Source organism: Aythya ferina (assembly GCF_964211825.1).
Source record: "Aythya ferina genome assembly, chromosome: 3".
In the NCBI taxonomy this organism is placed as follows: Eukaryota; Metazoa; Chordata; class Aves; order Anseriformes; family Anatidae; genus Aythya; species Aythya ferina.
The window spans coordinates 25,401,491-25,416,221 of record NC_140298.1 but is presented as its reverse complement, the minus strand read 5'-3'; the positions used below and the strand labels follow the sequence as shown (position 1 = coordinate 25,416,221).

Genomic DNA, 14,731 nt, shown 5'->3' with positions numbered 1-14,731 from the left:
TTTGTATAGGCATTTCCTCTCCTTCACTCTGCCCGTCACCTGTCTGTTGTGCTGGGGAGTAATGGGTGGGCAGGGAGGCTGAAGAGGAGAACCCCTGCTCTCTGTTCCCAGGCTTGGAGATTGAACAGCTGAAAGGTGGCTAGAAACTGTTTCAGCTGCGAGTTTTCTTGTCTTCCAGTTAAGTTGTGAAGTAAGAATGAGTAAAATTAGTCTCATTCAGTTCTCACCCTTGGAGTTGCTCAGGGCTTTAAGAATTGGACTAGAGAGTAATGTGGGGTTGGTGCTTTTACAGCTTATGTCCTGTTATTGTATTTTTCCCTCAGGTCTCTGTTGCTCAATGTAGTTTGTGTTTGTTTTCATTAGAAATGCAAGCCTGAGCATCTACAATACAAAAACTTTTCTTAAAAGAAAAGGGTTAAGGGAAAGGACAGGTTTGGGGAATCTCTCTCTCACACACAGACACAGACACACACACACACACACACACACACACACACACCCCCAAAAAAAAAACAAACAAAACAAAAAACAGCAAAAATAGCTAGCAGCACTGTTTGCATGCACATATCCTCAGAATTGTAGAACACCTGTAAAGTCAAGTCACTGGAGGAGGTGGCCCTTGCTTTTGATCCTTTTTACCTGTTGTCACTAAAACTTAGGAAACTGACTTAGCAAAATGGTCAAGCAGTTTTAAAGCTTCACAATAATCTTGCTTTGGTTTTCTTTATCTGTTTAAGTATCTCTATCTGGAGTATGTGCTTCAGAATAGCCAGTTTGCTGGGGCTCCATTCAGGCCCTCAGGGGCAGTGGAGAGGGGGGAGCAGCTAGGATCTTCCCATTGCTCTGGGAAGGGATAAAGGAGGGCTTAAAGCCATCCCTAACCACAGTAGCAACTATGGTATTTCTGTATAACTTGGTGGCTGAGGTATTTGTAGGACTTCTTTTTCATCCCAACACGTTCACTCTAAATGGGATTTTAATCCATAGTGAAAGCATGTGCTTGTATAAATACAGATTCAGTGGGGCAAGGATTTCCAAATTCCACTGTTCAAATATTTCCTCAGATTCTGTACTCTTAAAAAGTGAGGGAAATTGCTATTGCTAAAGATTTTGTATAGATATAAATTGGTCTATCTAATGAGAGAGTGTGTGCATGCATTGAAAGTCTTGCAGTGTATACAATATTTTAGCAACATTTGTGAAGATTGAGTTGAAAATCTTACTAAGTAATTCAAAGTGCTTACAACATGATGCCATGTGGAAACTTCATTTTTTAAATCTGCTACAAATAATATTGTGTGTGTAAAGACATCTCGTGATTTCTGTTGTCCTGTTGTCCCCATAGGATGTGTGTGGCATTCCTGAAGAGATGTTGAACACTGCTGCTCTTTACTTTCTGTGTGAAATGTTAACTGCATCAGAACAATATAAGGCTGAATATTCAGTATTTCAGTATCTCTATGCTATCCAAAACTCAAACTTTAAAATTTCAGGAAATGGGAAAAATGCGTCTCTCTCAGAAAACTCATGAGTCTTGTCATAAACTATTTTTTTGTTTTGTTTTGATATTTGTCTTTTTCCTCAGGAGAGCTACAGCTGCTTGCTGCGTTCTTCTGTTCATGTGTATTTTTGTGGAATGCACTTTTATTTTTTTGATTTTTTTAAGTTCTTGCAATCCAAGTGGAGTTGCTTTGCAGAAACATGTTTTATTGTGACACTCCATCCAGTTCTCATCTATTCCTGCAGCTGTATAGCCTTTGGAGGCTTTCTGAGCTCTGCAGCTGTGTAGGCAGGTCAGGAAATAGAGCTTCCCTCTTTGTAGTAATTGCCTAAATTTTATCAGCTGTATGTGTCTGTCTGTTTCCCAGGGGTAGAGCCTGTGACTGTATCAGGCCTGATGACAATAGTGCAGGAACATATTTGTGCCTCTTGAAAGACTATATCTTAATTAATCTTTTCCAGCTCTTCAGCAATGAACATACATCCAAAATGATGTGTTCAGACTAAGTTTAATCCACCCTGGTGAGAGAGGAGAGGCTGTTTAGTCTGCTGTGTAACTTAATTCACAGAAAAGTTGTATTTCTGTCTGGAGTTCTGGACCAAATGCCTTTTTTCCAGTAAGGCAGTTTGTGTTGGGATCTGTTTATTTCATGGCTATCAGCAAGTAAACCTGAGCATTAATAGAAGGCTAACTTGCCACATACCCTCATTCCAGTACATTCAAATGATGTGTGGATCTGCATTTGAAAAAAATTTGACAGATGGCTGGTATGAAGGGCCACTGCCTATTCTGGGGAGTGATCATGTGCAATTCTTTATTTCTTTTGGAACTGAAATTGGACTAAAATTGATTTGTACCTGTCTTTGGCTTCACTACATCCTGTACAACCTGCCTACTCTTTTTCAGTGAACCTTGAAGAGTATAAAGCGGCTTTTCAACAGTGGCTGAATTAAACCTCCAAGTGCCATGTATTTATTCTCCATCCTTCAAGTGGGTTAGAAATTACTAATGCTAAAGGAGTAGGTCATTATCTGTTATTTCCTGTTGCTTTTGGAACAACTAACTGTCCAAGAAAATCTGTGCACATACAGTTCTGAAACATGTTCCAAAAAGGGTTGCTGTGTAAAAAAACAAAGAACTGGATCTGAATTCCATCAGTTAGCTAATATCATTATCTCTAGTCCTTTGAGCTTGGTTATCTCTGTGTATTGTTTTGGCTACACTTTGTATGAAATCTAGTTCTCAGAGGAGTGCTACATATGCCAGTATCAAAGAAGGGGGAATATTAAAAGTTATAAAATCTATTCCAGATCCTGACTTGCTAAGGAGGGTAGAGTAAGTTGTATTCTAGCCCAGTGTAATGTAAGACATGAAGCATAAGTGAGTCTTAACAATTCAGGTTATCTGTGCTGTAACCCTGCCTGAAATCCATGGCTTTTATAAAGGAGATGCTCACAAGAAGGGAAACATGGGCCGGGGGAGGCTTGGGGGAAAAGCTATCAAGCTGGGAATTCCGTCTCTCTGCTTTAATGCAAGTCAAACTGCTTTACTTGTTCTTATGTAATGAGAAAGCCAAAGCCCAAAGGTGCAAGGATGGGAAAGGAAGCACCAACGCTCGGAGAGTGAAGGGGACCTTGCTGGAGGTGGGAAGGAAGGTATTTGAGAAGGCAGGAATCTACTGTGAAAGGTGTAGAGCTCTAGGCTGTAGAATGTTTCTGTTTACTGCTTATCAATGGTCTTGCTTGTTTGGTCAAACCATTTGCTTCATAAGGCCTCACTAATGCAAATACTCTTTTCTTGCCCACCTAACAGCCCTCAAGTCTTGGTATAGAGCTTGTTGTTCCCCTGCACAGGAGGCTAAGGTGTTAAACCTGACCAGTAAAACACCACTGGGTGTTGAAACTCTACTGTTCTGAAGAGAAGGCTGACTGGCAAGACTGTTAATGTTAGACTGCAGTTTCTTCTAGCTAGCACTTGGGCACCGTGGCGCTAATCAGAGGGGTGTGCAGCTCTCATGGTGTAACCTAGCTGCATTAGCTGTTGTATTAACCTAGTAAATCAGCACTCAGAGTGCAAGAAATGAAGAGCTGGGGAAGCTGCTGCCTAGCTGTTACGCTATTTTGCCATGCCTGCACCAATGAGGCACTGCAGTGCCCCAGCCACTGAAGATCAGTTGCAGTTCAGGGCAACGTTCTTAAAAATCCATGTCCAGTAGTAACATAAGTCATCTTTGTTGTGTTTATTGGCACTGCATTTGCTGTCTTTCTCTGATTACAGATTGATCTTTTATTTATACATCAGACACATCTCCAAGGGCTCTGTGTTTATAAAAGTTCTGTGTATTTAAACTTCATAAGGCAAAATTCATATTCCTCTTCCAACTGATGTGAAGTGGCTTTTGTTGGACCACAGCCAGAAAACTGAAAGAAAACTTCTCTGTTAGGAGCTGAGAATGCTTATGAGGCCAATGCTGTATATTGGTACAAAACATAATGTCTAGGCTTGATTTTTTTTCTGTTGTCTTGCAGACTTGGGAAGTCCTGAGGGGATAGCTGTAGATCATCTGGGTCGCAACATCTTCTGGACTGACTCTCAGCTGGACAGAATAGAAGTGGCTAGGCTGGATGGGCGCCAGCGTCGCATCCTTTTTGACACTGGCCTGGTGAACCCCAGAGCAATTGTTGTGGATCCTGTGAGAGGGTATGGATGCCTTTTCTAAATATACATGCAAAGCTTGGTTTTATAGAATAGATTTATGCATTTATGTATTTAACAGTAGTGTATGCTCTGTGTCCATGTATTAGGCGGTCTGTAGACAATAATAGGACTATAGTTTTTTAAAATAACAAACAAAAATGGAACAACCTACTTGTGTCCTGTGTAGTAGGCTTGAAATAAACTTCTAAAATGCCCACTAGGTAATGCCGTGATACTTTGAGAGATTTGTCCAATACATGTTAAAATCAACATTTCCTATATGTCACATAATTGTGGGATGAGAACGTCTGTGCATGTGCATCAAGTGACAGCAGAGTAAGGAAAAAGAAACACACTTCATAGCGTGAAGGAAGAGGAGAGGCACAAGCATAATGAGACTGAGGGGGGACCTGTTCCATGCAGAAACCTCCTGACAGCATGGGGCTCTGGGATCTGGCTTATGTCTCAAAGCAGTTTTTGTGGGTGGGGTTACGGGTTAAAAAAAAGCAAAGGTGCTTGCCTTGAGAGACCCTGTAAATTTTCAGATTTAGAAAGCACATTCAAGGAAAAAAAAATCACTGATACTTTATTATTAGTGATCAGTGGTTAGCGATTTTTTAACGACCTTCTCTGGGGTTCTCCCCTGACCATAGTCTGCTATGATCACTTCCATTGCATACCGCTTGGTGTGCTGACAAGAAAAATGTAATTCTGAATGAATTCCACGGATGTGTGCCAAATGCTGCTGCTGTTTAACTTGAGCAGGCATGACGGCTGGTGAGCAGCAGAGGTAGGGATGTATAGTTTGACCAGTCCACAGAACTGTTTCAGTAGAGGTGGTTTTGCCTGGTATCTTGCATGTATTCTATTGCACACATTGTTTAGGTAAACAATATAGAAAAAACAGTTCGCCGTGTGTGTGTTTGTCTGTCTTTGTTTTTAATGGAAGTATAACATTTGATATATCTTCACTGTTCTTCTGTTGCTTCTATATCCAAGGGCAGTGTGGTCCTTCCTATGGATTTAACTAATGGGGATCATGGTGTTATTTCAGTGTTCTTACTGTTTTCCTTGATTACAACAATCCTTTGAGATCAGTCACTGTCTTAATTTTTGCCTTTTTCTTCCTCTTAAGAAACTTGTACTGGACTGACTGGAACAGAGAAGCTCCTAAAATTGAAACCTCATACATGGATGGCACAAACAGAAGAATTCTTGTTAAGGATGATCTGGGATTACCAAACGGGCTCACATTTGATCCTTATTCCTCAATGCTGTGTTGGGTAGATGCAGGTAAATAGGTGTCAAATCTATCTTCGTAATAGTAGTATAATAACTAATCCTGAAAAGACGCCCAACCAATTAATGCTTATAGCTCTTTAGGAAAAGTCTTAAATTTCATACCTTGCTTTTTGGCTTTAATAATCTTGCTTTATTTGTTCATATGACCACTGAGTTCACATTAGAGACTGTGTAAGCTGGAAGATTTAAATTCTGAACAGATTTTCCAGGGATGCAGCAGGTTTATATCTGTGTGCCTTGCACGTAGCTTTATGTTTAGATAGTATTTAGGCCTTTGGGGAAGTTTTGGTTTCATAGATAATAGTTTAAGACCAGAAAAGAACACTGATCTGTCTAATCTACAGAACATTATTTTGGCATTATTGTTCTAAGCCCTGTAACCTGTTGTAAGGTAAAGTCTGGCTTATATTTGACTGAAGCAAGCCTTGAAAAAGCAATTCATACTGTATTTAGAGATCAAGAGATGAAATTCTGTCATTGACACATTGCTGGTTTCCTGCCAGTGTCTTAACTGTTCAAAAAAAAAAAAGCATACTTCTAATCCTCATTTCAACTGTTCTTTTTTTTGCCATCCTGCTGTCTTTGCCACTGTAGATTCTGCCAGAGATCTCTTCCTATGGATGTCCTTTTATACTTCAAGTCACCTTTCAAGTTACTGATAAATTAAAAAGATCAAGCTCTCTCTTTCACTGTAAGAGACTTTCTCCAGCCTTCATGTTTCTCCTTTTGCTGTATTTCTTTTTTCCTTTCTCCTTCTTTTGTTCTCAGATTAGTCTCTTATCGCCTTTTCTCTTAAACACCCGTAGTGGGTTTCAAAATTAGGTTCTCTAGCCATGTTTCCAAGGTGCGTAGTAGACTTAGAGCTAGACCTTTAAACACCCTATTTGCATTGATAAGTTGGATGTTCCTCCTGCAGTATTGTCTTTGTGGCCCAACCCATCAAGCTTTTTGGGAACATGTTTACCAAAGTGTACTTGAAAAATGCCTTCTAGAGGATGTGGAACCTGACTAGTGGCTGAAGGATCCCTCCAGAATGGAGGAGACCTTCTGTCAGCTTCTACCCCAGCCTGAGTATGCTGGTTTCAGTACCAAGGGTTTCAACATGTGAGCAAAGCCGTAGCTGCACTGGATGTTAGTGTTTCAGTAAGTTAGGTGCTGTGCTAATTACATTAGCACTAGGGTACTTTGCCATCCAGTCTTTGGCACGTGTGGAGATCTGGCGTGGGAAAGGCTTTGACTAAGCAGCGGACCGAAAGACTTCCAGGAAGTTTTATTCTGTTTGTGCTTGCATGCTTACACTTAGCCTTTATCCCCTCTGAGAGCTCTCTTGGTCTTGTTTTTTGAATAAACTAAATTGTTTCACTATATGCAGGTACAAAAAGACTGGAATGCATGAACCCTAATCAGTTTGGTCGACGAAAGATTGTTGAAGGAATTCAGTATCCTTTCAGTGTTACAAGCTATGGGAAGAATTTATACTACACGGACTGGCGCAGGTATGTTATCTGCTAAAGGAATTATGGAATGCTTTATTCTGTTCTCCTGTCTCATAGGAACTGAAGTATTTGCTGCATTTTTCATGTGTGACCTCTCACACATTTTTCTTTTTTCCTCCTGGCAATAGCTGTTGCAGGGCGGAGTGAATCTGCAGAGTTGACCTATTGATGTTGCCAGTTAACTGGGTTTTCTTTTTTCAGCACATTGGTTTGTCCTCTAAGAAAATGATTTTAGAACTGAACATTTTTGGGAAAGGAGTGGGAGTTAACATGTTTTCCTTATGGCTGTACTTGCAGCATTGTAGAGGGCAGAAATTATTCACTCAAGGTCTTCTATGCTCAATGTTATCTGACTGTTCAACCAGAAATAAGAAGGCACTTTTACTGTCTTGGTGGCACACTCTTTGTTGCAAGTGAACTAAAACATTGAAATATGATTGAGATTTTATAGTTTATATATTTAAAATACATGTACTGGATGTTTTTCTGGAAATATATAGTATTTTCATTTGATGTAAATAGTTACTTGGACTTACCTGCAAAATTCTATATAACTGAGTCTGTTAATTGCAGCAAAAAGAGCTATTAATGTGCTTAATTATTTCCAAGCTGGAACCTAATAGCTGGCAAATGCTATTCTGGATATATATATATATATATATATATATATATATATATATATATATATGGATATATATATATATATATATATATATGGATATATATATATATATATATGGATATATATGTATTCTGGATATCTCATATGGATGTATGAGAAACTGTGTTGCAGTTCTGTCAGCTGAGTGCACTTTTGTTTCTAGGAAAAAAAGAAATTACTTAGGACCGCCTGTATTCCTTTCAGATAAAATGCTTCACCTGAAACACAGTATTGTCCGTAATTATTGTGTGTAGTATCTATGTAGTCTATTTCACAGAAGATATCAGAGGGGCAGAATATGTAATGTGTCAAAACTACTAGCAGATGTGCCCCTGTGTTGGAAGTACCTCCAATAATAGTAAGCTGGCTTCTTGCTGCTAAATCTTTTTGCTGCCTAGCATGAGGGCTATATATATACTTGAGTTGTCCATGAAAGTTAAGGTCTTGGTGGAATTTTATTCTGGCATCACTTCCTACTAGTCAAAATGAGGCACTTCCAGATTTTTCTTTTTTTGTTTTGTTTTTCCCTGTACTTATACATTCGTTTCTCTTGTATGTGGCAGGGATGCTGTTGTAGCAGTGGATCGCATGGTTTCGACAGAAAATGATAACTTCCAGCCTCACAAGCGCTCCCGCCTCTATGGAATCACCACAGCCTTTGCTCAGTGCCCAGGAGGTAATTCACACTTTTTTTCCAGCTGTGCAGCACCTTAGCCTGTAAACGAGCTTAGTAGCAGCTCTCACGGAAAGGCTTCCAACTGATATAGATGGTTATTTAAATCTAGTTATTGCTTAGATTTGTGTCTTTTGAGTTACTGAAAATCACATATGTATGTGTTGTTTTTATAGAAGCAGTTATTGTGGTTGCCATATCAAACCAGAATAGGGAGAGAAGGGGCCTGTTCTTTCCTGTATGGAAGGACAGGTGTATGATCAAAATGAAAATCTGATATGGCAAAAGCTGCTATCTTGTCATCATTGAAATTGAATGCTATATATGTACTTAGAGCTTATTTACTTTAAAAAAACAAAACAAAACAAAACAACTTTGAACTATAGAAATATCATGGTCTTTCGTCCTTAAGAAGATTGGTAATTTTAAAATGAGACTGTTCAGAAAACAGCAGGTGGTAGAGTGGGTGGACTGGTCTTTCTGTACTGTTGAATGTTAAGTTTTTTCAGCTACTCTATTGAAAATGCCCTTGTGAAGCGTAGAAGAGAAGTTGATAACCTTGAAATAACAATTTGTTCTTTGGGAAGCAATACCACAGTTCAGTTATGTTCTTCTTATCAAATCACAGTTAGGAGATGAGTTTACCTTTTATTATTATGATGTGGCTAGAATTACAGGAGGTGTGGTATTTTAATTTCAGGCCTAAAAAAAACCTTGAGATAGTTTCTACTCAAGTTACTCAACATGTATAGAAAAAAATGTAACTTAATTGCATCCATGGTTCAGAGCATTAAAAATGCATATGAATATCATAACTAAGAAAACAGTTATTTTATTACTAGTTAATACTATTAATTATGTGGTTGACTAATTATTAGCTATTGGTTAATTATTAACAAGTTAATAGTTCCATAGTAATAGGCACTGTGTAGCAAAATAACACTGTGCACTAACTAAATGCATATAATGGTAGTAACCTTGGCATCACTTCTGTCTCATCAGTCTATTTCAAGTGCTTTTCCTCCTTCTTTGACTCATACCTTTGCCCTCAAAATCCACTCCGTGTAGATCTTTCGTTTTACCCTCAACATTAATGCATTCCTCCCCATACCCCCAATATTATTTTGTTTTCATAAATCATTCCTCAATGTTTTTGTACTGGGTGCTCTCCAGGAGTGATATCCTGTGGCCTTTTAGATTTGGTCTTCATGTGTTGCGTTTCCCCTGTTTCTTCGCTCATCCTCTCTTCATTCTAATGTCTGTGATCACTCAGCCAATTTATGAAGTACGTTTCAGAAACAGGCTATTTTTTTCATGTTGTCTCTCCTGCTCTGTCCTTATATCTGAACCTTTATTTGAGGGGAATATCAGAAGCAAACACAGGGGATATGATGAATTCTATCTCCCCAAAGCATAGTTTTGTTTCACTCTGTCTTGTTCTGACTTGTTTTCCAGTGCAGTCACAAAATCTACACTTTCTCTGTACGTGTGTTTTGGATTTTTTGTGGGTTTGTTAATGCTGTTCTTCAACATTTTACGTCTCTTCTCTTTCAGGACACAATTACTGCTCAGTGAATAATGGTGGTTGTACTCACCTCTGCCTGGCTACCCCAGGAGGCCGTACTTGCCGCTGCCCTGACAACACAGTTGGAGTGGATTGTATAGAAAGAAACTGAGCATTAAAACAAGCTTTCTAGTGGCAGGCACTTTTTGGAAATGTGCTGTAAAAAATTTAGTTCTATAAATACAATCAGGCCCTAAAGATAAATGCTGCATGCTGTTGACAGCAAGCAACAATGTACGTATGCAGACACACACAGGCAATAACTGTTTTGTAGCAGTTAGGCAAGACAGAGCTAGTCAGCTTGGGTCCAGCTCAATCTTATTCCCTGTAATACTACCTTCGTGCTTTTAAATTTAAATGTGGGTGCCTTAGTTGCACCTGTGCTGGGCTAGGAGGAAGTGTGCCTTGAGAAAATTGAAGTACTGAATATAGAATGGAGGGTGGTGTGATTCTGAGACTGGGTTGTACCTTGAAGCATGCAGAGGTTATCTGCACAGTGGTATGGTGTGCTTAGCCCTTCACATACATGACTGGGCTCTATCTTTAGCAGAGAAGCAGCCAGGGGTCCCAAGGATGAATAGATGTGGGTGGGAACACCCAGTAATAGCACAGATTTAATGCCTAACTCCATTCATTCCCACTACTAGTCTTTACACTTTCAAAACTTGAATCTAAATTTTTGATTCTTGTGTTACAGAAATACTTTATCCACATGCTGCAAGGGTAGTTCTCACTAACCTCATGATCCCTTTCCACAGCATGTGATTCTTGATAGTCAGCACTGCTCAGTGGATGTATTTGAAGTTTTTGCTGGATTTTGAGAGATTTATTTTAATTCTGTCTGATGTGGATTCTGGAGTAGTTTCCTAAAATCCACTGAACAAACTTTAGACATAGATCTTGATTTATGATAGTTCATCAAAGAATGGATGTTGATTCATTTGGAGGTGTTTGTTTTTCTTAAAGAGAGAAAGTCATATATGTTTCCTGAGAAGTTTAAAAATAATGTTTTTATGTTTGAGTCTATAAGCCTGAGAATGATCTTAGAACTTCTTTGTAGCTATCCTTCTTCTTAAGCAAATCACATCATGCCTTGTCATAGGCGATGTGAAACATGAAAGTTAAAAATCTGGTTTCCAGAAAGGTCAGTTGTGTCTTAGTGCTCAAAAGACAAAAAGCTATGTCCCGTTTGTGTGCCAGTGTTCAGTAACAGCAAAAAGGTATGTTGAAAGTCTAAGGAAAATTGTAGCATGTTTTCAACATCACAAATGAGTTTGGAGATGAGAGGCAAAATCAAAATCCATATTCTCAATGTCAAAGTAGCAGTACAAAGCTAAGAGTGAAGCGTATCTTCTACAGTTTGTGTTGGGAAGGAAGCTTATGTGCAAGCCTACTTCTATCAGCACACATTTCACAATAATGTTGTGATCTGAGCAGTAAGCTATTAACACCCCTGTTTCCTCACTCCTTCAGACACTACAGTTAAGCTTCCTAGAGAGCCACAGTCTTAACTGTGGCATCTTCCTCTTTAATTGTATATTTATCATAAAATAGCAATGTAAACTTTTTAAAGATTTTTTGTATAACTTTTTATAACTTTTAATTCATTTTACTCATACACTTAATCAGGAATGTCTTACTGTAAATATCAAAAATGTGTTGAAATGAAGGTGCTTGATAATTCTTTCTCCAGAATTGTTCACATCTGGTGAAATATTAAAGTTTACACTCTGTACAGCTATCTACAGTACAGTCAATAAAAATGTTTGGTTTTTTAATTTTCTGTTTTAAAAAAAAAAAGTCCTCCCTGCAGAAGGAATATGATACGTGGTGTCTCAAATCTCTTTTCCTATAGATTGTTGATGATGCAACCGTATAGGGGAGAAAGTGCTGTTGGGAATTTTTGTATTTTAAAGCCAGTAGGATACTTTTAGTGCTCTCGAATTAGTTTTGCATAAAAGAACATACAATTTCCTCTGTTTTGTGACTTGGATGACACAGATGTTTTACTGGTTGTTATCTTTGTTGGGTAAACATAAGTTGAACACAATTCAGTTACACCATATGTCACTCTTCTGTATTAGTGGAAATACAGGGCAGGGAGTAGAGAAAGTGAGGGCCAGAATTTATCCTTCTTTTCAGAGATGCCCTGTGTGCAGAGTTTGAGAATGACGGGGGTGCTTTGTTGCTGCAGGCTGCATGTGTGTGGCTACAGGTGTGTGCTGTGCCTGCAAGGCAAGTAGAAAGTTAGGCCATGGGGCCTGCTGGAGGTGGTGATGCTGAGGTTTAAACTCTTAACGCTTTTACTGCTATGGTATGTCAGCGCCAGGGTCAAGTCTGGGTGCAGTGATGAAGACCAGTGACGGCCAGGCAAGTCCATAATGAAGGCCTGCAGTCAAGCTGGTGAGTAGGTTTGCTGGCCAGGGTCTGGATCAATAGCGTGCATGGCTCAAGCAAGGCTCAGGGTGAGAGCCTCAGCTAAAAAGCAGCAGCTGAAGAGCAGCCTCGAAGGGAAGGAGGTTGCCCTCAGTGAGGCCTCCCAGCAGAGCTGTTTGAGGACAAGCCTCTGCTGAGGTTGCTTTGCGCTTTCTTCATACATCCTGACAGCCAGCTGGCCTTGTGCAAGCAGCTGAGCTGCTAGCGGCGGGAGTGTGCTCTGGGTCATGACACTGACATTTCTTTATTCCTTTAAATGTTTGCGTTCTCAATGAATCTTGCTAAATCTTTGGCCTCTGAAGTGTTCTGTGGTATTGAGTTCCTCATTTTAGTTACAGTCGGGGGAAGAATCTCAAGGTTTGGCATTTGGTATTGGCCATTTCAGAGGATCTGTCTTGTGTCTATCATATTTTTTTAGTTAAATGCTCACAAGTATTTTGAATGGGACATAGCAGATGTGATTTTTCTGTTTTGTCTCTCAAAGCATAGACAGTTAATGGCATCTTTTTTATAACATGGGGCTTTCTCATGCTGACCCAGATCTAATTCATTTACCTGGTTCCTATCCTGATTGCTGTTTATTAGTGTCTGACTGTTGTAGTCTTGCTCAGGCACAAGCATATTTCAGTTATATTTTACACTGTGCTTTGGGTTTAAAAGTTATTGGAAAATGGGATTTCTTTAATTATTAAAAATAAGTTGTTATAAAAAGCTGGGATTGGTAATCATGTCAGTCTTGCTGTGGTGTTTGAAGAAATTATTACATGTAATTACAATTCACATTGGCTACAAAAAAACAGAAATCCACAAGTTTTTCTGGGAAGGTGAACAACTCCTTCAGTGGTTGAATGAAAGACAAAATACTACAGACTTCTGCAGAGATAAGTTTTTTGAAATGCTTCTGTTCAGATCTTCCATCACACATAAGATATTAAATGGTGACACCATTAGTAGTGTTTAGCAATGATGTAAAAAGTTGCAAGCTGAAAGTAGTATTGACTCCCTGATGAACTGATGGGGTGGTTCAGCCACCTTTGCATCTGAAGGGAGTGTAAAAAGAAGTTACTCACTTGTTAACTTCTGAAGAACTCTTTCCTCATGTTTAAAGTCCAGTGTGGCTTGCTGAAACCCAACATCCTGTCCAGTATTGTTCCAAGCTGGCGAACTGCTTACTGTGCAGTTCTCCAGCTGCACAATTTTGTCACAACATATTACATTTTTAACTTGTGGGCATATAATTAAGAATGACAGATGATTAGTGGGGAATAAGGGCCCCTCGATGACAGTGTCACAATTCATCAGTTTAACCTATGGTTAAATGGAAAAGTATTTTTTGTGTAGGATTTCCCAGTGTATTGCTTGGAGATCTTGCTGAAGAAAAAAACAGGTTGTGAAACACATGGTTATAGAGAATACAGTTGTGAGACACCCCCTGCTTGGTCTGTCTGTAAGTACTGAATATTATGTCCAGTATCCAAATCCCCAACTGGGGATCTGGCAGCAGTTTGTTCATTAAGAGACTGAGTCACCTTGATTTAAATTCTGCTGCATATGAAATCTGTCCTTTATCCGATAAATGAGTTTAGGATAGTCTGTCATTAAAATAGGGGAAAGATGTGAATATTTTTTTCCTACAAATATAAATATTGAGGACTCTGGAGCTTTGCTTAACTAACGAGATGTTCAGCTGGCAGTGCAGTGAGTGGGCTTCCTGCTGCTTTGTGGCAAAGCAGGAGGAGCTGCAGTAACATTTGCTGCTCCTCTTTTGGGGGGGGAGCATTCTGGAGTTGATGAATGGCAGAAAGCTGCTAGTCTCACAATTACTCAAACGGTGTATTTCAGCCTCTGGCTTCTTTGTTTTAAGCATGCACCAAAGCCAATTCAGTTTGTGGTCCCTTTGCTCTGGGCAGGCAGTGTTTCCTGCACAGTGGGGTATCCGGAACACACACAGGGCAAACAGGGTAGTTGTGTAACGCAGGGCCTGCAACAGGAGAGTACAGATGTTGGTGGGGCGTGCCTCGTGGCAGCTGTGGGTTGGACCCAGGAACTTGTGTAGCAGTGCTGGGGATGGCAATGGAAATCTTCCCAGGAGCTGAGTGTAGAGTTATGGAGAAAGCACAACTGTGGTGACAGGCAACTGAAGGAGAGACAGATTCTGAGGCAGTGGATGGTGATGTGTGGGAAGCTTGGGAGGTGGGAGGAGCAATTAGCATGAAGGTTGTAATGCCTTTGTGGTCAGTACACTGCAGGGGGTAGGGCAAGGGAGATGAAGCCACAGAATCACTGAGTTACAGCAGATGTTAGAAACCTTTTAAGTCTCTTCTCCTAGTACCAGAATTTCCCACTGGCCACAGCACTCTCTTTGGCCACTGCAGGCTAAACTCTGAGATCCCACATCCAA

At 39.7% G+C, this 14,731-nt stretch overlaps 1 protein-coding gene across 2 annotated transcripts in view; it reads left to right on the top strand.

Moving 5' to 3' along the window:
- NID1 (nidogen 1) overlaps positions 1-11,672 on the top strand; it is a 42,850-nt gene extending 31,178 nt beyond the window's left edge. For both annotated transcript variants that reach the window (XM_084516108.1, XM_084516107.1), the window contains 5 exons: positions 4,030-4,201; positions 5,334-5,491; positions 6,873-6,996; positions 8,221-8,333; positions 9,885-11,672. In XM_084516108.1, coding sequence (XP_084372234.1) covers positions 4,030-4,201; positions 5,334-5,491; positions 6,873-6,996; positions 8,221-8,333; positions 9,885-10,006 — 689 coding nt within the window. In that variant the 3' untranslated portion in view covers positions 10,007-11,672. The remainder of the gene's footprint in view (positions 1-4,029; positions 4,202-5,333; positions 5,492-6,872; positions 6,997-8,220; positions 8,334-9,884) is intronic.
- The last annotated feature ends 3,059 nt before the right edge of the window (positions 11,673-14,731 follow it).